This window comes from Plectropomus leopardus, chromosome 12 (genome assembly GCF_008729295.1).
Source record: "Plectropomus leopardus isolate mb chromosome 12, YSFRI_Pleo_2.0, whole genome shotgun sequence".
NCBI classification, from domain to species: Eukaryota; Metazoa; Chordata; class Actinopteri; order Perciformes; family Serranidae; genus Plectropomus; species Plectropomus leopardus.
The window spans coordinates 11,125,729-11,152,108 of NC_056474.1; the positions used below are offsets into that span (position 1 = coordinate 11,125,729).

Sequence of the window (26,380 nt, forward strand, 5' to 3'; positions counted from 1 at the left end):
ACAAGAAAACTGATGTTGATCCAGGTTTCAAGGGTTAAAGCCACCAGATGAACCACAACTCAAACCTTTAACTTTGTGTTTATTCATTGGTGCTCACACAAAAACACATTCATAAAATCTCCCCATTTACAACAGCAGCAGCATGGACCCGAAATCTATGTCATGATGGCCAAAGCTGTTACATTGTCCTGCAAAAACAAGTAGTCGACTATGTTAAGTTTATAAATAATTTGTTCATGTTACGTTATAAGCAACATGCAAAGCACAACAGAACTATTTAAAAAATGTACAATGTTGAGATTAAGACCGTAAAGGAAATTTTTACCAACCCCGACCCCCTTCACAAGATAATTTGTGAGAATACATTTAAACCATTTTTACAGAGTACAACAACATTTGAGAATGACAAATTTGTAATGTAAATACACCATTATTAGGCCCATAAAAATGGAATAAAATGAATCAAGTAAAAGAGTGATGGTCAGTGCTTCTTATACTACCTGTTACACATTGTGAGCTAGGTGTGCCTCCTGTCGACTGCAATTTTAAACAAGCAATATCTACGTCTTTTTGTTATTGCTACATATGCCTCATGAGTTACCACTTCAAAACTTTCTGAATGATTCAAAGTGTTCATAGCCCTTCAAAACTTGAAAAGAAAGCTGCAAAAATATGCAAAAAAAACCCCAAAAAACAAATGCAGAGACTAAACAAATCAATCAAAATGGAGAAACTAACTGAAAATAACACACTGAGCAGAAAGAAACCTGGAACTTTGTTTAGTCTAGAAAAAAACATACACAAATCTTCACCTTTATGCTCAATTGTGTTTAGTTAGGTTAGGAATCTGTCTAAAAACAAAACAAAAGACTCACAAAAATTCAGTTTCTAGTAGTAATTTGTAAACATTCCTAAAATTCTATCTCAGGTTCTATAAATAAGGTCCAGGTGAGTTGTACCAGGTCTTTGTGTTGATGGGTTGGGAAGTAGACTGACAATTACAGCCTCCGAAGAAGCTAAATACACACAAATGTGACATTGAGATGAGACAAACTGGTTATATAAAAAAAAAAACAACAGGTGCAAGATAACAGAAATTCTGATAATTCAGGGTGGAAAACAGGGTTCAAAATATCCACAGTTTAATTCATGGAAATCATGATATTTGCTAAAATAACAGCTGAATAGTCAGCATACAGGTACTCACATGGATTAAAATTTAAGCGCATGTTTTGTGGATGAGGTTGTGTTGAAACAGACCAGGGGAGGGGGAGTGAGTATGGGGCATGCCAGCGCCACTGTTCCACAATCAGTATGATAAATATTCAGTTCGCAAAAGTGCAGCAATTACGGTAAAGGGTCGGGAACTTCAACCCCCCCCCGAGACCTCTCTGGGTATTCAATACTGTTCACTGCTGTCAGTGATAATGTGCTCACAAACCCACAGCGGCTTTCAGCTCCTTCAGGGAGTACCTCTGGTCTCCATCGCTGTCAAAGCACCTCATGGTGCTAGCATTGGGAACTGGTGTTCCAAATACTTTCTTCAGGCTGTGGTAGGGCAGCGTGAGGGAATTACGTCCACTGCCTGCCTGCGGGAAGATTCGATCCAAGTCTGTGAAAAGACAAGTTTTATTCAGAAACATGCAAACATATCTGTGAGGGCGTTGCACTCTTGAAATAGCACTTTGCAAAACTGAAGATATTCACACTTCAGTTGGTAGCCTTGCGATATTTTGAGATACATGCTTATTTGCTTTCTTGCTGAAAGACTGATGCTCTCATGTTTGTTTGTTCCATATGCATAAAGACTCAAATGCAGAAAACAGCAAGCCTGGCACCATCTAAAGGCAAAAGAGCTCACTAATGAACACGTTTATCTCAACTGTATGTAAAAAATGAAAGTCCGGGTTTTACGGGTGTCATGTGCTGAGTATTTCTCAACTTTACCCTAACCCTTTGAGCACTAACTTATTGTCACAGTGGAGAATTTATATACTGTATCTGAAAGACATGAGTGTTATATCAGCCGTGGCAAAAAAGCCAATATATGTATTTTCTAAAGTGTTAAACTACAGACCAAATCACAACGTTTGCTTACAAAAACTTAAATATCAGTGAGCTATATTTAGAATATTATCAAGGCTTTACCTTGCTGTCAGACTGCACCTTGCGATGGGGAACTGAAGCTCAAAGCCACCAGACTCCATAGACAAAAACTATTTTTTTACTTTGCGGAACATGGGAGTTGCTGGTCTACCGCTGCCTCAACCAGTCAGTATATAAAGTAAAGCAGCAAAAATATTCCAAATATAGTGTACACAAAATATCTTTTTCTGCTTTCCCCGTCAACATCAGTATTGCCCAGCTTCCATGCTGGTAGATTTTGTTCATCAACTATACTACAAAATCAACACAGTTCGTGAAATAAACGAAGCAGACACATTAGATAGGTCGGACCACCATGTTGAACTATATCTCTTCAAATGCTACAGTTGAGGCTGAAAATGACAAACACAAACAAGCCGATTTCACATATCTCTGCAATTCAAATCAATTGCCAGTTGTCCACCCCGAAGTGATTGTTGTTGATTACGTGATTACGTCTATTCCTTTAATGAAGGCTGAACTATAAAATTTGAGTAATAGTCTGCACCTTTCAGAGAACTGACACCAGGCAGGAACACCCTCTCTGGGCACGATGTCTTAGCATTTCTCTTGGAGCGGTTTGGAGTTAAGAAGCGCGGGCGTCTGCTTGTCTGAGGCTCTGTCAGTGGTGTGGATACCTCTGTAAAAATAAAGGACAAAAGAAAAATTATACAGGATATAGGAAAAAGCAAACAACTTTAATAAGCTGCTTTATCTTTTCGCTGTACCTTGCACATTCCCAGGTGTTGCTTTGGTTGTAGTGGCTTCTTTCACTGTCTCAGTAGCTGGACTTGCGCTGTTGACTGCTACTGCATTATTGTCCTTTGACTGTAAAGAATATTGTAAATATAAAATGGAATAAGTTTTCTTTTACTGTCAGGGTTGCTTGTACTTTTAAAATGCAAAAAAAAAACCAAAAACAAGTATAAAGCTTCATATTACGCTTTGCTTTGACCCGCTCTCTAATGACGCCACCCTCTGCTGAAGATCTGCGATTGTAGAGAGGAGGACGTGGATCTGCTCATCAGACTGTGTGTGGTGCAGCTCCTCCGTCTTGTTAGCCTCACTGACTGCTTTTCTCAGGTCTGTTATGTCCTATGACAACAACAAAAAATCTATGTAAAGCAACCTGCAGTTTACAGACATTTCTATGATTATCTGAGACTCGTTGGCATCCAGGAAATCCAGAGTACCAAAACTATGTCCAATATTTGTCAATATTTGCAGTATACAGCGATTCTGATTCTATGGAGATTTCAGTCAGCTTGCAATTTATCACTCACCACATCATTATTGAGGCCACTGTATAAAGAAATTGTGTAAAATTCTGTGATTATTTCCTGATCTTCTTGTCCCATCCTGGTTTGCTTGTAAAAACTTAAGTGGAGAAAACATTCTGCGGTTGTCTCAGATATTTGACCTAGTTTCTCCCAGCAAACTCAAGCGTCTAAGCTCCCAAAATAGATTGGCACTTGTTTCATGTATTATGAATGAAAGCCCAACGCATGGATCCAAGAAATGACAAGACCTTCTTAACCCGACGACTCTGTCAATGTAAGCCTGACAAGAACTGCAAAACATTCATGCGTGCGTGGGTAAACAAATAAACAAAATTAATCTGGCAGTGGCAAAGTTCACTGCGGTTTCTGGTTTGGATTCATGCCGCACTTGAGCAAATCGACAGACATTTCATCAACAGACTCATCTCAAGCATTTGAAAGATTTGCCTCAATTCTGAGTGAGGCAAATCTGCAAAAGCAACACTACAGCTAGGAATTTATATGCAGTACATTTGACACTTGCACGCCAAGCTATTCAGTTAATTCACTTTAGCACAATGCACTGTTAACTCGTCTTATAAACACCAACCTCCATACATTCATGCATAAATAATAAATGAGAAAATCAGCCTCCAGCAATGTTTGCAGTGAGCGTAAAGGAGTAAAAAACCGACAAGCTGTCAAACAAAATAAGTGAAATTTAACTTTGACTTCAGCTCATGAAAAATCATTTTGCTTTGCTCATCTGAAATACTTGAGCTCGCAGCCCAATATACTATTTACAAAGGAACATAGCTTCAGTTTCTTCTGTGATGTTTGTCAGCTGCCCACAATACTGTACTGACTTTTCAGTAGTTTAATGTGCAGTTTGAAAAATCAATCTGAAAGGTAAGGCTATTCTCTTTGGCTATTCTGCCTCTCAGTGCAAGAAACATTCATCCTCTCTGAGACACATCTGTTGATCCATTCTGAGATATAAATAGAAGATTGATTGGCCTCAATTTTGATGTAAAAATGTTCAGTATGCAGCAGTTACTTTGCAACATCAGTCAAAATGAAAGACTAAAATTGAGTCAAAATATAAAAAACAAGGATCTAAAAACGAGGAAAGATAAAACAAGCAAGCAAAGTAATCTCAAAAAGACGATGCAAATTTAGAGCTGTGACAGAGACGTTTAGGTTTGCAATCCCCGATGTCATATTTAATCTGTACGTTACCATACCAACTGTCAGTTGTTCAGTGTCAAAATAAGTAAAAATTCGTAAATGAATTTACCATTGTCTTCTTCAAGTCGTCATCTTTCTTCTGAGTTTCAAGAGCAGACTGCATAGTCTTCACATCGTGCTGTACACTTGTTAGTGTGCTGCCAATTGTAGCAACACTCTGGAAAAGAAGAATACTGTGTGAAAATCACTTGCAAAAATCAGTACAACAAATTTATTCAATTTTGCTTCGACTTTACCTTTTGAAGCTCTTCAACTGTAGTAGGAAGGCTGATTAAATCAGCGGCTGATTTCAAGTTGGCCTTTAAATGGTTTACAGCAGAGTCCAGCAAACTGATCTGCAGGAGGAAAATTACACAAAATCTTCAGTTACATCTTTGCGACAGAATCAACCACTTCCAAAGAAAATTCAGATTTGCACAGCATTATAGAGTTGTGCTGATTTCCAGTTTTGCCAGTCAGGTCCAGTGTACATTTTTAAACTGGTTTTGTTTTATGCAAACTGGCTGAACAGATATTTATCATTATGACATCTTCCTGCAACTGAAAATGTAACCTACATCATCAACCTGTGCTGATGGCATCACTGCACTAAATATATCTTTTACATTAATAATAAGCAGCCTGATGAAAATATATTTTTTTTGAAGGCTAACAGAGCCACTTGTGTATGACAAGCCATGAGTCAAGCACAACAACATGAAGAGGATCACATGTCAGTAGAGGTGGGAGGGGTAGGAGCAGTGCGGGTTGTGTTTGTTTACTAGAAAGTTTGTGTTTTCTTAGGTGACCAAATGAGACATGGCAGTTAACCTCTCAAGAAAACAAAAACTACGCCAATATGGTAACATTTGGGATTTTAATCAGATGAAGGAGGTGTCTTAAGTGAATTCCAGTGACATGGTGTGCAGTTTATAGCCGAACTATTATCAGAGGCCTTGTCTCTATTAATCCATGTTGCTTGCTTTGAAAGCACTGCATTAGACAAGCATTGGTTTGTTTACATGAAGTCACAGAAGTACATATTTAACGCATTCAGTGTGTACAGAGAGCTCCAATGTTACGAAATACGATGTGAAAATTGGACACGCGTTTGTCATTAGGACATGGTGTCACTATGTTCCACTCAGGAGCAGCTGCTGTGTCAAGTGCATAATTTCCAGTATACCGGGCTGCTCTGTGCTTTTATTGACTATTGACTATTTATTTTTGTCCAGTACTTTTGAACAGCACTTTGGTCAACCTTGGTTTTTAAATGTGCTCGAAATAAATTTGACCTTTGACCTTTGGTCTGGTCCTGCTTTAAATATCAAACCGGTTTGAACATTTTTACACTGGCCCAACCCCACAGCACGTTAGCAAGTTAATATCAAGAAACAGTAACTGCAGTATGACAGAGGTGAAAGTGAAGATATTTCTGACTATTCTGGAAAGAGAACCTGCAGGCATAGCTGCTTTAAACAAAAGGCCTCATTGAACAGGCCTGAGTGTGAACAACTGTTTGTCCCTGCATGTTGCTTCTGTGAGCTGTTGGGCATGATGTTGCCCATTTTGATCTTGTGTGTTGTTGTATATGCTGTTTCTGAGAGTGTGCAGTGCTGGAAAAAGGAATCTCCTCCAGGGACAATAAAGTCTTCAGTATATTCTCCAACACTTTGTAATTAGCTCTAGTTAGTGTATGACAATGTGAATGTTAAGGTGGCTTCAAAAACAACTGACCTTTCTGTTCATTTCTGTAAGATTAGACCAGAGCTTGCTCAACCCCTTGTCCCCGTTTTCAATGTCATCAAGCTTTCGCTCCTTGTTTTTTAGGTCCTCACTTAGTTTTGGTATTTCACTTGATGACACCTTCTGGCTGGATTCCACTGTTAGGAAAACATCATAGTATGTTAATAGCACTGTTAAAGACAAAGAAAGCATATGCAACCGGGATATAAAGTGTTTTAGTGTACAAAGGGCAGCAGGCTTTTTATGACCATCACAAGGTGTGTGTGTGTGACACAGTGAGTCTTACTGCTATGCAGCTTTTCTTTCAGTGAGTCTAGATCTTCCTTTAGAGCAATCTGCATCCATATGAGTCCAGCACAGGCCATAACGCAGGCAGCAAGTATGATGAACAGAAACAAGGGGTAGCACACATTGCAGCATTGCGTGTAGCTTCTTCTGTAAAGAGAAGAAACATGTAATGTTAGACATTACAACTGCACAGCCCCTTTTCATTATTAATGAAGGAGATATTTTCAGAAGACTGCATTTGGTTTCAGGGGAATTATGTGGATTACTGGTAAATAATGGTGCTTTGAAATATGGGTTATATCATCACATCATGCTGAATGTTGTATTGATTATTTCTAATTTGGCTGATACTGAGCTTTTAGGTAAGGGTAGTGGCTTGGCTATTTTCTAAGTGTGCATGATGGGTCATACTTTGCTTTAATGTGGGCACAGAAGGGCAAGTGGATTGATAGTATATATATATATATATATATATATATATAAGTTTTTTTTATCCTCTCTGAAGCTATTAACATTTTTCGTTGAGCATTTCTGTGTGACTGGGGGTAAATGCATAACCCTCCCTCCATCATAAATAGACCCTAACCATATGTTTTATATAGTCACACCAAATGTAGGTATTGGAGCCAATGCAACACACAATCAGCATGAGAGTAAAACTCACTACCAAAACAAATAAGTGTCAATAATTCCATTTACCATTTCTGGCTGCGATAACTGGTGTGATTTCGGCTTTTTAAAGAAAAAGTGCCAAATTTAACCACCAATAAATATCTACAATAAATGCAAAATTCAACCATTTAAAGGTTTATGTTCCTCCCCAAATTAAAAAAAAAAACCCAAGTCTCTCCCCAGTGCTTAAAAAAAATTAACAGTCCCTAATCAACCCCATATAGCGTATTTCCACAACAATCTACAGATAGGAAATAAAACTACTTGATTTAGGGACTGTGCTGTATTTGTGGCCACCACATATATAACGAATAATCCCATACTTTTGCATTTTATTGGAAATGTAATAACAGTTTTATGCCGCAAGTTAATGACGATGTAAAACACACTCATACTACATTTTATACTTTAATAAACGGTTATTAAAACCGATCACTCACTTCCCAAAGTTAGCACCGCTGCTCAGGTTGTTGAACTCGTCATCGTCCGAGCTGGAGTCGGACTCCGAGTCCGGCGGCTCGGTTCGGAGAAGCCGGTGACCGGATCCCTTTTTGGTCTTCTTTCTCTTGCTGTCCCCAAGTCCGATCAGGGCATTCAGCTCCTTCCTCTTCTTCATCTTCTTCTGAGGGGTCAGCGAACCCGCCGAGCCCGATTTAAACCCGACTAAATCCAAAGTTTTGTCCAGTTTGGTGGATGTTGTCGTTTACGTAGCAGCTATGCTAACTTAATGCTGTCTTGCTAGCTTGAATTTCAACAACGTAACGTCGCAAACGGATATAGACACATCGGACTTTGCCGGTTGGTTACCTTGTTGATCTACAGCTTAAACGTTAAAATACTAAACAGCTGGTTGGCATTACGCAACTCTACCGCAAAAAGCACCTCCAAAACAACTTTTTTTTTCCTGCTAGCTGCCGGGTTGTCACATACGTTAGCTAACTCGGCTAGCATTTGACACCTTTGCTAATGGGAGCTAACAGCGGCTGACTATCGTTACCTATCACATAGTCTCAGTGAGGTTTGATAATACGTGCCACGGCGTCGCTCATTTTGGTAACGCTACAAAAAGTCTTTAAGTAAATTAATATAACCTATCTATCGTAAAATCAAAATATACCGCACTGTATATCCAGCGATCTGTCCTACTGCCTGTATTGTTTGGGCAGGGCGTCCAAGTAACCTCGCAGCTGATTGGTTCAACAGGCAGCTACAACTTCCGGTGCTCTGATCTGTCAAGAGAGCAACACAGAACACAACACCTCCCGCTCGCGACAGCCACTTTACACTGATGCCGCAGGAAAGTCAAAAACGATGTAAGTAACTTAACAAAAACATAAAACGGGATCGATATATCAATAAATAATAGATATATATTAAACTTTAACTAGCTCAAGACTACGAGAACGGCTTCTGGTGTTTTAACGTGTAAAATGTTTAACGTTATAACCATTTGAAATGCCACTTGTATAAAGCTAAACTTGACTGCTGACCATAGCTAGTTCCAAGCCATAGTCGGCCCCCATGTCAATTTTATTTTATGTCCCCCTCATGTCAAAGTGAATTTAAATTATTTCCACCCCCCTTTTCTACATCTGAGTGTGTTCAATGTTGCACTAAGCTTTTACTCTTCTCATTAAAGTAGGCAGGGGAGGGCTTTTTTTTCTTAATCACGAAGCTAATTTCAAGGTCCAGTGAAATAATCGAAAAGAGAAGTAGGTCATCTTTACTGCCCCCCCCTTTTCTATTTGCATTATTGTTTTTTTAAGTGTTACAGTCTATCGACTGCTTATTGTATACTATTGTGATAATATGATTTTAAATTTGTCTTTTTCAAATTTCTTGCATTCATGATTTTTGCACTTTAGTGACTGCTTCTTATTTATAAGAGGGTAAGGGGTGGTGCACAAACTAATAATAATTTTTAGGCACTGGGAGGTGGTGGCATATGCTTTTTGATATAGCCTAGGGGAGGGCCATTCAACTTTAAATGGTTATTTTTTTTATATATTTTAGATACCCATAGAATATCAAAACCCACAAGGGCTTGAAAGGGATGTTTTCTCTAAAAATGTCCAAAATCATACCATTTATCATGGCCAGAAAATATGAAATATGGTTATTCAAGGTGAAGGGAGGGTCATGTATTTCCCCCCAAGTTACTCGCAGAGGCTTGATGAAAAAAATTTGTAGCTCCAGGGTGATTCATGATATTAAAAAAAAAAAAAAAAGTCACACCCGTCACCCTCCTACTCTGATAAATAAAGCACAGTCCCTTTCATAACAGTGTTATATATTGGAACATTACTTTGATTATTTGATGTGGGATTTTGCATATGTTTGCTTTAATGTGACATATATGTATACTGGAAAGTATCCTTATTGCTATAATTATAATTATTCCAACCACATTGCCAACCCTTATAAAAGCCATTTGTACGAGGGAAGAAAAGCAGATTGTTTTCATTATCGATACATCTGTGAATTATTAGTCGGTCTGAATTTTTGCTAGAACCTAATTAGATGTCCTCATATTGCTTGTTTTGACCAAAACCCAAACAGTTTACATTTGTATTTAACAGAGAAAAGCAATAAATCCTTGCATATGAGAAGCTGAAAGCAGCACATTTTTTGTTAATAAACTACCCCAACAATGTATTTATGTTCAAAATTTCAATCAATTTTATGTACATTTGCTGATTGATTATTTGACTGTTTGTTGCAGCTCTAATTTCCACATTTGTATCCTGTCTATTGTTAGATTTACAGGTTATCCCTCAGGTCCTCCATGTTTACATAATATTTTCATGAATACAGCACATTCTATGAAACAGGATTTAATTTTTGTTTCAATTCGCCTCTTCCAGCAGGGGTCTGGCAGAAATCCAGCTGACCTGGAGCGCTATTGGGCTGACCCAGCAAGACACATGGACTGAGTCGAGGCAGGGTCTCTGCAGACTGGCCTTTAGCTCTTTTTCATTGAAAATGGACTCCCACTGGCCTGCTTTTGGCTTTGAAAATATGTTCCTTTATGTGCATGGCCCCCCATACTACCACGCCACAATACTAATAATAATGACACTGAATGAAAACCTCCACACTGGACCAATTTACAAACTCACAAAGGAACTGAGATGCTCCTCAACATCTCAGTATGAGTTTGGTTATTGAGTTGCAAGAGATGAGGCCTACTGCTGATGCTTTATGATCCCCAGAAAAGAATTTCTCAAGGCAATGCTTGTCAGTTCCCAGTAATAGCATGATGCCACCCACACAAATACAAAACTAATATTATAATAGTCAGACAGCTGTGCCTGCCCAGTTATTTAAGTGCAGTAACCTGGGAGCCAGCTACTGTATTGTTTTGAATGCATTTACTGCAAACCCAGCGGCGACCTGTTGGTAGCAGAGCAAAATTCAATCAGAGGCTCGTCTCCACTAAGAACACCTGGTGAGGGGACAAGCATCACGCTGAGGGCCCATGCAGACCCCCACCAGTGCAAGGCTGCAAATCAAAGCATCAGAGGTGTTTCATCTCTTCGCTGGAGTCTCAGTTTTTCATCCCGGGTTAAGACTGAAAGGATGACACTTCAACTTCTGGCTCCTTACATCTACAGCCACGAGGTAGGGTGCATCAGGCATTAGAAGCCCACAACTCTGATTACTACAAAACACTTGTTTTCACACTTTGTTCACAGTGGGGTTTCTCATATTCTCACCATGAGTGATTTCTGCAAGTGTCAGACAGGGAGCTGCCTTGGGTGCTGACAGAGAATGTAAATAGTGGTGGCATGATAGGAAATACTGAGTAGAATTGACTGCTAATTGAAGGCTTTCATCTGACATGGCAGACTGTGTGAATACAGATCATCATCAGTTGGAAGCAGGGCTGCTGTTAGAATACCAATGTCTCTCACCAGGCGTTTCTACCGTTTATTTTGAGTCTTTGAACCATTATGTTGGATGACTCAACTAGTACATGAAAATTTCATCATGAAATATATGCTGGGCTGGCTGACAGATGAAATTGGACCCACATGGTATTTGGAACTGTGACACATACTTGAACTTACGAACCTCATCTCTGACAGCTGCCAACTGATGCTTTATTAGGAGACAAACATAATTTACAGCAAAGCACAAGCTTTGTTTTTTTTTATTTGCTCAGCTTTCTGTGTTTGTTCTTGAGCCAGTTTTTTTTGTTATTAAAGGCCCTCAAAACATTTCTTCTCTGCACTCTGTTAGGATTATGAGCAGAGAGTCAAATTGTCGTGGAAAATTGTATGAATGTATGATTCATCCATTGTCATGGTTTGGTATTTTCAGAGTTGTCAGAGAATCATATATTTATACAATTACTGCTATTACACATGATGAATTTCACATACTTTTATATTAAACGACTTTTCCACGACACAAAGATGACATCACATCCAGGCTTGCCTCCTTTCCACTAGCTTGTGTAACTCAATGCAGGGTTCACTTTCCATATTTTTATGCAAATTACCAAATCAGTTTGACGTGATAAGCACATCACTATCTCTGTTTGAGGGAAAGGGGGTGTGCATTATCTGGTCAGTACACTGCAAAATCTTCAGTGAGTTTGTTTTTTATGCTTCCTGGTTCTTTTTTATATCCTTGAGTTACGTTTTGATTTGAAAATATTGAGACCAACATTTAGTTTAATTATTGGATTTGAAAGTCAGTTTGCCGTAATTGGTTGGATACCTCAGGTTGTTCAGTTTAGATACCACAACCTTCACACCAGCTTAAAAAATGAGTTAAGTACGACTATGCACACTTTAAACCGGCCAACCTGGGCCTTTAATGACCGCCAAAAATGCACCAAACATGCAGGCTCAGAGTACCACTATTGTACCGTTATTATATGACTTACTAGTATGAGGTTTGTTTATTATTCTCACCTGTTATGAATTGGGCAAAGTAGACATTAGTGTGACTTAAGTTGGGGGACCAGGGTCTATTTTGGTTGACCCTCCTATCATTGTTTAGGTGAGCCCTCTTGATGGGTGCCAGCCACTTTTACCTTTGCGATTCTCCAACCTGTATGATATAAAATGCAGACTTGGATTTGTCTTGTCTTGGTAGTTGTGTAAGCAACCCCACAGCAGCTCTTTAGCATGTTGATGTCACGGAAAAAAACTCTTAATTTCAGCAGTTCTCTGCACAGCTACAAACTGGAAATAATCACACCATAGTCTAGTAACAACAGACTAAAGGTTGACTTTGAGAATTGCCATCAATTACAGCTAATTTTAATTTAAAAGAGTTTTTACTTTTGGTGTCAACAACAAAGTCTTCTCTGATTAACAAACAAATGCAGCAGTGCAGGTACTGTAACTTGGTTTCACCCATATATATAGAATTTCACTGAGCTTTCTGCTGTTGACTGATGTCTGAGCTAGCTGCTAGCCACACTTTTCATTTGAAGCCTACATGACATGCCCCTACAAACCACCCTCACCTTCAGTGCTAGACAAACCCACCAACACTACAGTTATTTGAATCTGGCTACAGTGTGACATAATAGATAAATATGATAACAAATGTAACAATAATCAAATTTTTTACATTTACTTTATTCATTATACAATAAGATGTAATTCACCTTAGAAGTAATGAGATGTATCTGCAGGTGGAACTCATGAGTTCTTTTTTTCTTTTAGCAACAGTGGATAATTGATCTGTCGATCCCATCAGAGCTGATCAGATCGATGGATGAGAAGAGGAGCTGCTGCAGAGGTGAGTGAAGGCAAACTTTTACACCCAGTACAATGAACAGTTAAGTTTCTCTTCCACTGCTGCTCTGTCTGTGCCCAGAGTACGCTCTACTCTCAGAGAGTGTTGTGCAATGAATAACCAAACAGCATGTATTCCAGTCACACTCCTAATGAACGGTCCAGCTCTGAAAATATAAAATAATTATGTGGTGGCAGATCTTTTTATCGTGGCAGGTTGCCAATATCAGCCACGATAATAAATGAATTTGTGGAAAACCGTGGCTTCTGGGGCTGATCTTGGTTTGGTGGGCTGGTTATGTACAGTATTATGCAAAAGTTTTAGCAAGGTTATAATGATCATACATATTTATTGCTCAGTAGTCTCTTTTCTAAAATACAACCAGAACATAGAGGGAATATGTATACATTTTTACAAATATTTCAGAATATAACAACTGTAGCAGCCTGAAGTTACAAGTATTGAGTGTGACCTCCCTTTTCACTTAGCACGTCTTGAACTCTCTTGGGCAGACAATATGAGATTTACAATACTAATCTTCTGTATTTGCAATAGGTTACATTCAAAACGTGTCCAAAGCTCAGTGCTGATTGTTTGAGCTACCTTTCTAGTGTTGTATCGTACATGTTTTCTATACTTTTTGTTTTTGTTTTTGTATCTTAATAAAGATATTAGAATAAATAAAGACACTGCAACTTTGCTTAAACAAAAAAATCTGTGGTGACCTAAGACTTTGGCACAGCATTGCAGCTGCTCCAGCTGAAGCCAACTCGACCCCGCAACTTGACCACTGACTTGTCTTGAACATATCAAGACCCAAAGATAACTTGACGTTAGTAATATTTGGCATTTTTGTTTGAAAATTATACAATTTTATCTGCACTCTGAGCTTTTTTGAGGTATTGAGCTTCAAAGTTTTGCAGTCCAAATAGCAAAAATGATATGAACCTTCTTGATTTTTTAAAATAAAAAGTCCAAAATGCATATAACTTAAAAAAAACCCAATTTTGACAGAAATGTCAGATAGAACCTTATAATTCTCAAGGGCCAAAATACTTGATTAATTTGTTACCAAAGTACTTTTTGGTTTATTTTCTCCTGATCAACAAATCAATCAATCAATCAATCAATCAATCAAACAAATACTTAATACTGAATATAAAAGTGACGTAACTCCATGCCCCAGTAAGGACTGAATCTAAATTTAATGATGGTTGGGAGGGTTGTTTGCAGTCCTGATGGAGTATGTTAGCTCAGTTTCATAGAGTTTTTCTCCCAAACTTTGGCTGTGATTGTTGCTTATTTAGTTATGAATATTTAATGTTATAGAGAAATATTCAATATTTAAAGTTTTCAGGGGGTTTAAGGCTGCAGTGAGTATGTTTTAATTATGTAATATATAATTATTTTGGGTATGAGTGAGAAGTTTCAACCAATTTAACTTTATTCTGTCTGATTTTTCCAACCACTTTGTCACGGGGAGTCCAGCCATATGTCAGCAGCACATCCAGAACATGATACATTTGCCCGCATGACAAATGACAGTGACATGAGAGCAGAGTGAACCCAAAAAAAAAAAGTTGTCAAAGCAAAGAGTGATCGCTCTGTAGCATTTGAGTGACCCCAACCCACATGTCTTCTGTCAGTCAACTCGGCTCTGACAGTGTACAAAGGGGAATCAGCAGGGGGCAATGTTCTCACATCAAACAATCCCAGACATGCAGCACAACGGCAACACTTGAGTCAAGGACAGATGAGCTCAGAATCACTGGCTTGGCTCAGTCTAATGGCTGCAATGCAAGTATCTCTCATATCCAGCACAGCAGTCATCACTGATAATTTTCTGCGCTGTGATATTGACTGCAGCATCCTGTGCAGGGCTCTTATGATTGTAAAGGGCTCATACACCTAAATATTTTACACACTGCCAGACTCAACATTAGCCACATACATACACAGTCAGCTATGTTTAGGGAGCAAAAATGCATTTGAGATCATGTATCCATTAATAATTAACACAATTGTAACAGCCATTGTGGGTTGCCTGGAAATATTTTCAGTGTAAAAGCAGAGACGAAGAGGGGAACGTCAGTTTGACGACTATTTGCAGCTTCCGTTGTCACTCCCTCTGTGTAGAAGTGTCAGTTAAATGCCTTAAAGTAAAAGGACATCAGACAGGAACATCATGATTTAGCGATTTATTCTCTGTCTTCTGCCAGAAAATCACACTGTGGCGACACTTTATTGTATAGGCCGCCACTGCAGTGATACAGCAAAGGTTCTGATATCATCTGAAATAGATAAAAGGGAATAGATTAATATATTAAGCAAATGAAAGAGGAGAGAGAGGAGGAAAATGAGGCAGGGAGAGGGATCTCTGAATGAATTCTGTGGAAAGTTCAAACTCTATGTGCAGTAAATTTAAGAGCCGTCAGAGCTTATTGTTTATCGTAAATCGTTTTTTCCCTCATATCACTCGTAAACTTGTTCATGTAAATCAACATGGAGGCTCACATGGCCCCTCTCTGTGCTATTAATAAAGCAGTTGTACTGATAGGTCTCCCATGTAGTGTAATACAGCTGAATATAAGGCAGAAATATCAGACATTTTAAATTCAATGAGATTTAAGGATTGGTTTCACAGACAGACAGCCAAAGTTCTCTTTTTCACTGTATTAGACCAGGATTAGTTTAATCCATGTCTGTGAAATAGGCCCTTCGTTTTCCTGGTAATGTCTTCAGTGCACTAGGTATCTTCTTTTCACTTATTTGCTGAGGAGAAGAAAAAAAAGACAATTCAAATCCACATAATCACATTTTCTCCATTTTTTTTGAAATGGTTTCAAGCAAGTTTACTGATTTGCAGCATAGTCAAGAGAGGGCAGAAGAAGAACAAAAAACAACAGAAGGAGAATCAAAGAGGCAAACAGAGGAAGAAGAAGACATGTTTGGTTGACGTGTAAAGGAAATCAGGAGACAGAAAATGGGGGCGAGAGGAAACGCGGAGCATCTGAAGGGGAGAAATTCATTGAAGTTTTGCAGATTTGATTAAAAACTGTTTATGTGAGTGATTAAAGCATGACAGAGAGGGCGATGATTTTTATTGATGGCAGCATATCTGCAGATTGACACTCAGAAGAGACAAGAGCAATGCTTATTTTTTTATTGTTTCAGTAAGGTGGAACAGGATTTTACTGATATCGTACCTGTTTTTCCAAGAAACCCCTCAGAGTGCATGGTGGGGGTAAATTGTGGTAAACAGAAATACTGCTCTGGCCTAGATTTCTCTCACACAGCGGCTATTTCATTAAGTACATCCAGCTTGCAGCAGACCAGGCTCCCTTTACTGCAGCTCATCTGTGACACGGGCGGATGGGTTTTGTGCTGTGAAATGCAGCTATGCATTCGCTGCTGTTATCAGACATGGAAATTCTGTAGTTTTTACTTGCTGTAGTTTTACTATATTAATAGACGTGAGATGTTTTTTTCATATTTCTGCTCATATCTCCTCGCTTATTTATTCCTCTTTCTAGAGTTTCCCCCAAAATCTACTATTAACAGCTTACATCTGTCTGTTACACACCGAGTGGTTAAAAAAAAAACATTTCCAAGGCAAATACAGAGAGGAGTTATTTTTTCTCCCCTCAAAGACAGGGAGTGAAATGTGACATCCTATCCCACACACTGTAATTTGTAAGTTGTATTGGCAGTTGCATGAACTGGATTTTGTGTGTGTGTGTGTGTGTGTGTGTGTGTGTGTGTGTGTGTGTGTGTGTTTGGCTGCAGTGTTTTTGAGTGTAGTAGTTTAACCGAGTTTAACATTCACAACACATTACATGTGACCGTTTCAGTGGTGGCAGTGGTGGAGCTCTTTTCTTTTCTTTTAGCTATCTCCCCAAAATAAAACTTATTTTATTTTTACAAGTCTTCAGTCCATTCATCTCACTTCCATCATTGTAGCAAAAAGTATCGAAACTGAATGGATAGAATACCCAGGTGATTATATTATTCCAACAGGCTACCAAAGGTTTAATTTGTATTTGCAAGATAATAATTTACATGATATATATATATATATGTATATATATATATACACACATAAGTTTAATGATAAACTTTACGACATCAAGTGATGACATTAGCGCTGAAACAGCTATCTTAAATGGGAATTTTAATTATTATAAATTACTCCAAGCTTCTTTTTCTGGATTATGTTTCATAAAATAAAACTTTTCATGTCTTTGCATTTTGGACAACAGGTATGCTGATATATCTGTGAGAGCCCAATATTGGCTGACTGAAATATCGGTCAGGCTCTAATAGTTGCATTACAGTCAGTGAGGTTTACTTTAATGTTGCAGCTGATACGTATGGGGTACATTTTAAATACTTAAATTACTGCTAGATAACTTAATCCAGTTGTTCCCAACCTTTTTCCTTAAGGGATCCCTTTTCTATCATTGAGAAAACTGACAAATCCTGACTAAGTGACATGTATTGTTAATATTTAACCATCATACATTCTTAATAGGCTTCTTTTTTTCTACAAAATTCAGTGTTTTCTTCTCCTGACACTTGTTCTATTAGCTCCTTGGTTGTTTTAAGTCTTTTAACTTTTCTAATGTAGGAAAAGGATATTTAGCAGAGAGGGAAGGCTCTGTGATTATAGCTTGTGTTTAGGTCTTCACAATATCCTTAACCTGTGAGATTTTCTGAAAAATTAAAATGTTAAATAATAATCTAAACTTTAAAAATAACAAGTTTTATGTAATTTTCATGACAGAAATGAATAAAATCCTAAAGTATAGGACTTTTTATGAAGTTTTCTGAAACTCCTTAAATTTAGGAAAGCCTTGTGACCCCCCATGAAGCTTTGGCGACTTCCTGTGGGGTTGGGACCCCAATGTTTGGAACCACTAGGTTAATCTATAACAAAACACCGTAATTCATTAGTTCATTATTTGTTCATTTGTTAATAATCTGAATCTGCAAATAAATAGTAACTGAAAATAAATGTAGTGGAGTAAAAGTATAAAGTTACAGAAAATAGAAATTCTCAAATAAAGTACCTTGAAATTGTACTTAAATGTACATAATTACTTTCCACCACTGTACTGTTGAACATTAACTTCAAAGAATGAGTGATGTATTTGTAGTGCACATATAGCTCATGGTCCCTCCAAATTACCTTTATTTTTTCCACATTTTAACAGAACTTTTAGTGTTTAACTTTAACAAGCAAATGAAAAATACATCCTGTGTATGCATTAGCTGCGTTGTGGCGTCAGTATCACCTAATCGCATTATTCTCCAGTTTAAAATCTAATTATCCTCATCTAACTTTAATAATTTCACCAACTCTAACACAAAACACGCGAGTGTGAGAATGTGAAATATTACACTCGTTATTCATAATGTCTGAATTCTGCCTGTTTCCTGTTTCAATCACAAAGACTTTACACATGTGGGGTTTGAACTAACAGGAACATCTGCTCAGTGTTAATGCAGCCTGCACCTGATCGCAGAAACCGAGAACGCTGCAACTACACCGAGCTAATGGTCTAATCACATCCATACATGTGGTCATGGAATAATGTCAGTGTTTACTTTTCATTTACTGTAGAATTTAGCCTGGAATAATTCAAGAAAACATCTAATTTATACTTTTTATTGCATTCTTGTTATATTTATAGAAATTTAAATTTCAACTGTAGACATTTTTCAGCATGTTTTGATGACAACAGGCCAGTACATGTTTTTTTTCCTGTGTAAACAAACATGAAGTGGCAAAAAATAGATTTTTTTTCTTTGCCTTCTGAACGTCATCTCAGTCGCAGAAACTGACACAGCTGTGTTTGGGGAAGAAAAAAATATCATACAGACATTTTAAGCTTGTCTCCAACATCATGCGGTTCCACTATCTGAATGCCGTACTGTGCTGTTATTTACTTGTTTGTGGTCGACCCTTTCGCTTGCTCGATTTCTGCTAACCTCCCTCAATCTTGGTCGTTAATGAGCTGGTTTTTTGTGCCCTTAGAGCTATTGCTGACTGTAGGGGTTGCGGGTTGTCCATTGCCTGGAAAGCGCGGGAGGGGGCATCTGTTTATGAGATACTGGAACCATCATGCCTGGCAAGGACAATCACAGCAGCACCCTCAGTGTTGCTTAATTCTGCAAAGCCTGCTTTGTACTGCTAACCGCAGCCCTGTGACTCTGATTCACTGTCTGCAGAAGCAACTCATTTTCCTGAATGTCTCTAATAATATTCTCATAATCATTGCAAGTAACAGGGATGTGCCTAAGTTATAAATGGCAAAATGTTGTTTCTGTTGCGATAATGTGAAGAAAACAAAAGAGAAATTTGCAAATTGTTGTTATGCTCGAGCATAATTTTTCCTCAGCACACAGCACGCTAAATGAAATATGCTTCTAACTTATGTTGAGGTGCAGGCAACGCTGTTTAGGCTCTTTGTGCTTGGCTGCATTCATCTACTGTCAAGCTGAAGTTGATCTGCAATTCTCTTTGTAGCAGATCCTCTCCCAGCATCTACGATCCAGACGCACGAGGGAGAAACCTTGACGAGGCGCATGAGAGGAAAACCAGCACATTTGGGTATGACTAAAACCTTCAAAGCATTCTCTGTCAGCCAGATCTCTTTAGTGATTCAGCCTATAGCACAGACGAGCAGCACATGGAAAAAGATATTCTATATTTTTCGGCAGCATGTGTTATTTGTGTTTCTCCGGACCTTGAGGTTCGTGGAGCCCCCGCAAAATGAAGTGAGAGCTCGCAGCAGCTGCCAGACGGCATGTAGTATAGAAATACTACCTCCTCTGATGAGGTCGAGAGGAAAGACAAATTTTTAAAAGGAGAAAGGAAATAAGAGGATTAGGGCCGATAATGTGTGTGCAGCCTCCCACTAAGACAAGCGTGCCCCTGTAGCAGAATACCTGTGGCTCGTGTGAGGGCTGTTTACAATGGATTCATAGACCGTTTCAAGACAAAGGAGGAGCGTTTTGATTGGTTGGTGTAGGTTATGTTGGTGGCAGATGTGATACTTGCATAAAGAGCTGAAGGTCATGTGCAGCACCTTTTAATGTTTTCCTGGGGCACATATTTTTTGTGGTGAAAAGCATATTCTGAATCCCACTGCCACTGAAACCCTTTCGCTATTATAACTTAATTTGTCATTATTCATTCTAAATTGCAATTAAATGTGGTCAAACACCTTGGCAGCAGATGGGTTCGTTAAGCACCCTGAAAATATTTTAAAAGGAATTTAATGATCTTAATGAATAGACTGTGAGTGTGAGAAATGATCTAAGAAATGTTGTTATCAAAGCGCTGGCTTGTGATTTTCACCATGTGCGAAGGATTTACTTGCAATCTAATGTTTGGATTACTTTAAAGCAAAAAAAGTGTGTTATGCTCAAGGTTAACTCTGTCCGAATTTTGCAATTGAGGTAATTAGTAAATTGAGTAGAACATGTTTATTTGCTTAAAAACGACCAGACGGAGTAGCCAAATGTAGTGGAGAAATGCCAGCAAACAAAACTATTCCCTCATTTGCCCTATTATCATATGTAGGTAATAAAAGGTTTGATTGATGAAGGCGTTGGCAGAGCAGCAAAAAACGCTCTCTTGCCATATTTACATGCGGTAAATCACTGCCTGCAGAGTGAGTGATTTGGCATTTGTGCCATCCGCAAACATTAATAAGACATAAATAAATAAAACGAGGGAGAGGTGATTATGCATGTCTGTGGGGATTTTGGAGCAGGATGCCTCCGACAAAAGGGGTTCCAGCATTTTGTGCGAGCTCTCTCGCCAAGCCTCTATCAGCTTCCTAAGTCATATCAGATGTTTGGGCTTTATTGGGACTTGAAATAGTTATTAGCCCGAGCACCCACCCTGCTGGATTTATCTCCACACAATAATGAGTTCTGCTTAGTGTGATATCTGTTCCTTCTATTCACTACATTTCTTTATTTAAATATAAAACTACGCCTTGTAGAATTATGACAGGCAGGTGAATGGTGTATAGTTAATGTAAGAGCTAATATATCTCCTGAAAAGAGCAGTATCCTTGAAATTCACTTGAAATGATATAAGAAAGTTTACAGAACCAACCTTATTACATCTACACTGCTAAAATGTCTGCTTCGATGGATAAAGGAAAACCCCCATTAGACAATGAACCACACAGCTACAGTGACTCTGAAAAGAAACCTCATTGCCGTGTAAGAGTGCAGCCGTTTTTTCTCAGTCAGTAGTGAAAAACCTTCAGCAGGAGGGATTACGAGAGAAGGTGGAGCATTTATGCCGTCCACTGCATGTTTCCTAAATTACACTACGCGGGTCATTTCCATAGGGGGGAAAAAGTAGGCCTGCGGCGTATCTAATTTGTCTATAATACCAGCAGAAATAGAGAATCTCCTGCCAAGCAGCATCTCAACTTCTCCCTTTGTCTGACATCCTGTTGCCGGAATTGCAAAACTCTGCCAATCTTCCTGTGGTATTCCATGAAATCAGATGTAAAAAACAAAACAAGTCATGAACTGGAAAGGTTGTTTTAAAAGTTTCCAATATGTGTAAATTCACAATTCTTAAACTATTGAATTAATAATTTAGTTATGATCGCAAGATTGGCAGTAAATATGCAATTTAATAATGACATTTTTAGATACACAGTGGGTAAACATATAGGTCTTTTTCATGGCTTTTTAACTTGACAGGACTAACAAGTGTTATTATTCATAAAAGTATACTGAACCTGGTATTAGGGAAGCTTTGCTAGCTACAAATTACTTACACTGGAAGGGGATGAACAAGGAGAAATGTAGGTTGCTTAATAAAGCTATATAAAAAAGTATTTAAATTTGGTTTATTATTTTGTTTAATTGGAGCCATGCACAACAACACTGTTGTGCTAGAGTTAGCTATATAGCTATTTTGCATCTCTGGACCCTGGGCTGGAAAATATCAAAAGACAATAACATAACAGTACGATACAGATAATTAATAGTAAAACATCACATATAAAATGTCATACAAAATATACATTACAGACTATTGTATTGTATGTATTCTATTTGTTAAAAAAAATAAAATGATAATACACATGAGATAAAAAATTATAGCAAAAAAATAAATAAATAAATAAATAAGTAAATCACATCAGCAAAAAATGCCATTGAAGTAAATTTAACAAAACAAACACTATTTATGGGAAAGTGCAAGAATACAGGCTTTTTTGTATAATATGTCTGTCAGTCAGGCTCCTGCCTTTAATAAACTAGAGTCCAGGTGGGGATATTGCACCAAGCAGGATTTCTCAGTAAGCCAGGTAACTTCTAAAATAGCATGTAACAACTTCTCTGAATATTATTCAATAAGAAGCAATGTTCAATACTAATTAACTATCTAATTTTGGTCAAAGAAGGTTAAATTACAGTAGAGAATCAATAAAATAAAACAGGGTTCGTACAGACAGGGGCAAGTCAAAAAACTCATTTTTAGGATGAAATTGTTTTCTCTGTTGCAAGAGAATTGTGCAATTGAGCAAGCATGCTACCAGGGCCTAAAATAGGGTTATTATTGATTAATATGTTATTATTCAGGCATGTGATGGGCAAAAGCCAAAAAAAAAAAAAACAACAACAACAGGAATATATACAGAATGCAGAGAAGTCATCAACTCATAAAATCCATTCAACAGCTCCACTATCCACAGTCAGAAACACATAGCTGCGTATTTACTGTCAAATTACAGATCAAAACTTTTGCTGAAGGATGACGCTGCTCCGGTGAGTGTTTTGCAGGTTAGTGAAATATTCTGGTGCCGATTATTTGCTGGTGTTTAACATCTCATTGGCGGTCAGAGCTCATACTGCTCAGAAGGCATTGGAAAATAATCTACCGTCATGGCTTCCTAGTTTAAAACATTTATCTAATACGTGTTAAAAAATATGGCAGATATCTTTCTGTTTGCCTCTGAGCTATCCATTAAAGTATTCTATCAAGGACCAAGTATTCCAGTACTTTCATTTCTGAGTGTCAAGTTCAAGTACTCCAAATACCTCAAGTACCTTGAACGAACACTGATAAAAGTAAAAGTAAAAACATCCTTTCTTTGTATAGCCCAAAATAGTTTTTAGTTTCAGTTGACTACACAAAAATGGCAAAAATCACCACGCAAATATGAATGCAGCAAGCTACTGCAAAATGTAGTTTAACTGCTATTTGAATGACTTGTAGTCCACTCCCAACACTGACCAAATCAGTATGGTGCAGATGACTGTGGTTGCACAGGTTTTAATGTGTTTACCTGTAAGAAAGTACAGTGGGGACTTGATGATGAGATCAAGTATTGCATGGCCAGGGATGAATCAATAAAACAAAGAAAGCTGCATTTATTTTTTAAGATAACATTGAACTGTGTTTTACCCCAGTCTCCAATGTGAGTGCCAAAAGCTGCTCATTAAATCTCTTATTATTAAGCATATTTCTTATGAAAGGTTTTTTTTAAAATAATTTATGAAATGCAGTTATGAAAGAGAATTCTGTGTAAAATTTACAAAAGTCTGCCGTCTTCTATAACACAAGCATAATGAGATCTTTACGATTTCTCTGCTGCAGCAGGACTTGTATGTGTTTCTATAGTAAGGCTTGATGTGTGAAAACACCTCCACTCTTTTGTTGCGTGAACTGAAGGCTCTTACATGTATGTATACATTTGTTTCATTTTCTCCTACTCCTATATCCCTCCTGCTGTTGGTACAATGCCCAAGAATCAAATACATGAGACCTTGGACTCCATGGAAATCCCATTCATTGGCAACAATACAGAGAAACCCAATATAAAGGGAAAGCACTTTTTCCTCCCAGGAAGGGAATATAAAAATATAGAAAATATCATTCATTCCTCTGGTTGGTCAGAAATGTATAGTCATGCTGATTGAAAGTAACACTGCTACAGGAGTGTAAAAATGACCCCTCAATAAGTAGTGGGTGTTATTTAATTTGTGTGTCTAAGACAACACTGCAGCTGATGCCGTCACTGTTTCTGTCATGTTGGTGCAAAGTGACAAAAAAGTTGGCAAAGAAAGTGAAATATTTTTCTCAAATTGCAGTTGAGGCAGAGCATTTACCGCTCAGGTGCTGGTCGGAGGGTCGGACGTGCTCGACTATTTCAAATTGATTACAGGGTGGCCGTTAGACCTAAATTTAGGAGAGCTTTCACAAGAGAGATCTGAGATTTTATACTTTTTTTCATATAGGCTACAGTCAGCATGCTCCCTGTCGCTCAGGGTTATAAGCTGCTTCTATACTCGTGTTCAAAGTTAGGCACAGAGCACAGATCACACCTAACGCAAACTGACAGGGAAGCCAAAATCATGTCAGACTTTTTTTTTGCCCTTCAATGTCAATTTTTTTTTTAAGTTTAGTAATTTTCTGGCGATGTTATGAATCTAATTGTCTCTTATCTAATAATGAGTGATGGGGCATATTTATACTGTAACCTTCTTTTAGCCACAGATGAAGGTTAACCTCTGCTAAAAAATTAGAAGACGGTTAATTTTAATTTCTCTGCCTGCCTCTTTTGTGTCCTAGTTAACATTTATATAATAAATAAAACCTTCCAGAAATAGACAAAATAACCTTTTGTTCTCTAAAAGGTAAAACAGTTTAATACTTCAAGCCCTTACATCAGCGCAGAGTTCAAAATCTACTGTAGCTGCATTACACAGTCCATAAAAATATGGTATTAATAGCAGCTGTGCTTGGATTTGATAAAAACGAAGGCGGCCATCTGCTAATCTGTTAATTAGAGCAGTGACATACTGTGTATCTACACTAAAAAATAAACTAGAAAAACAACATTATAGGACATAAAATCTTGCTTTTTTAAATATATATAAAAAAGCAAAACTTTAACATAACTTGCTTAAAACTGCAATTTCTAAGACAACTGCTTAACCTTGTTACACTTACACTTCATCTTGTGTACATTATTAAAATAAAATATAAAAAATATACACAGCATTTATTAGCTATGTGTAACTAATACAGCAGCCCTTCAATAAATGTCACCATCACGAAGGTTATAATTGTTTGAGTTTCAACTTAATGGGCATTTTATTATTTATTTATTAGGTATTTATGGAGAATGTAATTTGTGGGGCTATGGGATTGTAATGCATTAATATTGTTGACATTATGATATGAGTTTAGATAAAATTGTCATCAGTAGTGGTGCAAGTATTCAGATCCTTTACTTACGTAAAAGTACTGATACTACAATGTAAAAATACTCTGTTACAATTAAAAATGTTATCCAATCATAATTAAGTAAGTAAAAGGTATTAAAAATGTAAAATGAAAAAAGGAATAATTGAAAATGTACTTAAAGTACACAATGCAGAAAAATCTAAAGAAATAAACCACAATGACAATTAAGATAAATTATAAAACAACTTAAATGATTATCTAAAATAGTTCCAATTAATGTTCTGTCAAGTTTGTTTTAGCTACACCTTCCTAAACAGTGGGGTAGTTTTAAAAAATTCTTCTGATGTTTTTTATGCAAAAATCTTAATTAGTGGGTCACTCATTAGTTCACATAGTACAGTGGGCACCCCATGTACAAAGGCTATGTCTACGCCACAGTGGCCGCAGGTTTGATTCCAACTTTGCTACGTCATTCCCTTTCTCTCCCCCTTTCACTCTTTCAAATAAAATCAAAATTAAATTAGTAACATAACTAGAAACTTAAGCTTTGAGTTAAATGTATCAAAGCAAAAAGTACAATATTTAAGATAAAATTAAAACAACAGGGATAAATACTGCAAGATGCAAGATGCAAAATGTAAAGATATGATAATACAAGCAAATAGATCACAAACAACAAAAGCAAAATAACCACAAATAAAATTAGGTAAAATAAATGAAACATAAATAACATAGTTGAATTGCAATATTTGTTTTTACAGGAATCTTATGCAGAAACTTTTAGAGTATTAATTCGTCCACAAAAGTGGGGTATTGTGTCAGTCATTTTTTTCATGACTGACATAACCATAATCCAGAGAGTTAATAACAACTTGGAGTTTTTAACAGTAATGACAAAAACACACTAATTGTGATTGAAATATTTTTTGACATGCATATTTCAGGCGTCCCAGGACTCAGCGCCCTGCTTACGTTCCTAAATGTCTCGCTGCTGTATAATTCACACCGCGCCGTGCCACTGCTGTGTTACATGTCATGTTGATAATGACACAGC

General features: G+C 37.5%; 2 protein-coding genes and 1 long non-coding RNA gene across 4 annotated transcripts in view; 2 read left to right on the forward strand and 1 right to left on the reverse strand.

The window, feature by feature from the left end:
• Positions 1 to 62: 62 nt before the first annotated feature.
• Positions 63 to 8,504, reverse strand: efcab14 (EF-hand calcium binding domain 14). Of its 2 annotated transcripts, none has more exons than XM_042498291.1 (9): positions 7,778 to 8,504; positions 6,664 to 6,809; positions 6,369 to 6,514; positions 4,889 to 4,987; positions 4,702 to 4,809; positions 3,088 to 3,240; positions 2,874 to 2,973; positions 2,654 to 2,785; positions 63 to 1,612 (listed from the first exon to the last, which is right to left on the reverse strand). In XM_042498291.1, exons 1-9 carry the CDS (start codon positions 7,951 to 7,953, stop codon positions 1,434 to 1,436), a joined length of 1,239 nt encoding a protein of 412 aa, XP_042354225.1. In that variant the 5' UTR covers positions 7,954 to 8,504; the 3' UTR covers positions 63 to 1,433. The 2 variants fall into 2 exon arrangements, with proteins under 2 accessions (XP_042354225.1, XP_042354223.1); XM_042498289.1 differs by having other exon boundaries at positions 6,664 to 6,812.
• A 92-nt stretch (positions 8,505 to 8,596) lies between these two features.
• Positions 8,597 to 13,050, forward strand: LOC121950918. The gene is made up of 3 exons (XR_006106362.1): positions 8,597 to 8,650; positions 10,202 to 10,958; positions 13,022 to 13,050. It is a non-coding gene; the product is annotated as an uncharacterized LOC121950918 (long non-coding RNA).
• A 5-nt stretch (positions 13,051 to 13,055) lies between these two features.
• LOC121950919 (adhesion G protein-coupled receptor L2-like) overlaps positions 13,056 to 26,380 on the forward strand; it is a 182,672-nt gene continuing 169,347 nt past the window's right edge. Inside the window, exons 1-2 of the mRNA XM_042497038.1 lie at positions 13,056 to 13,097; positions 19,624 to 19,707. The gene's annotated coding sequence lies outside the window, so the exon portion shown is untranslated. The remainder of the gene's footprint in view (positions 13,098 to 19,623; positions 19,708 to 26,380) is intronic.

Excerpts from the sequence above, each read along its gene's own strand:
- efcab14 (XM_042498289.1), bottom strand. The coding sequence starts at position 7,953 with ATGAAGAAGAGGAAGGAGCTGAATGCCCTGATCGGACTTGGGGACAGC. Across the intron at positions 6,813-7,777 it reads AGCGGTGCTAACTTTGGGAA|AAGAAGCTACACGCAATGCT; the intron begins GTGAGTGATCGG and ends TTCTCTTTACAG. Across the intron at positions 2,974-3,087 it reads AGAGCGGGTCAAAGCAAAGC|TCAAAGGACAATAATGCAGT; the intron begins GTAATATGAAGC and ends TATTCTTTACAG.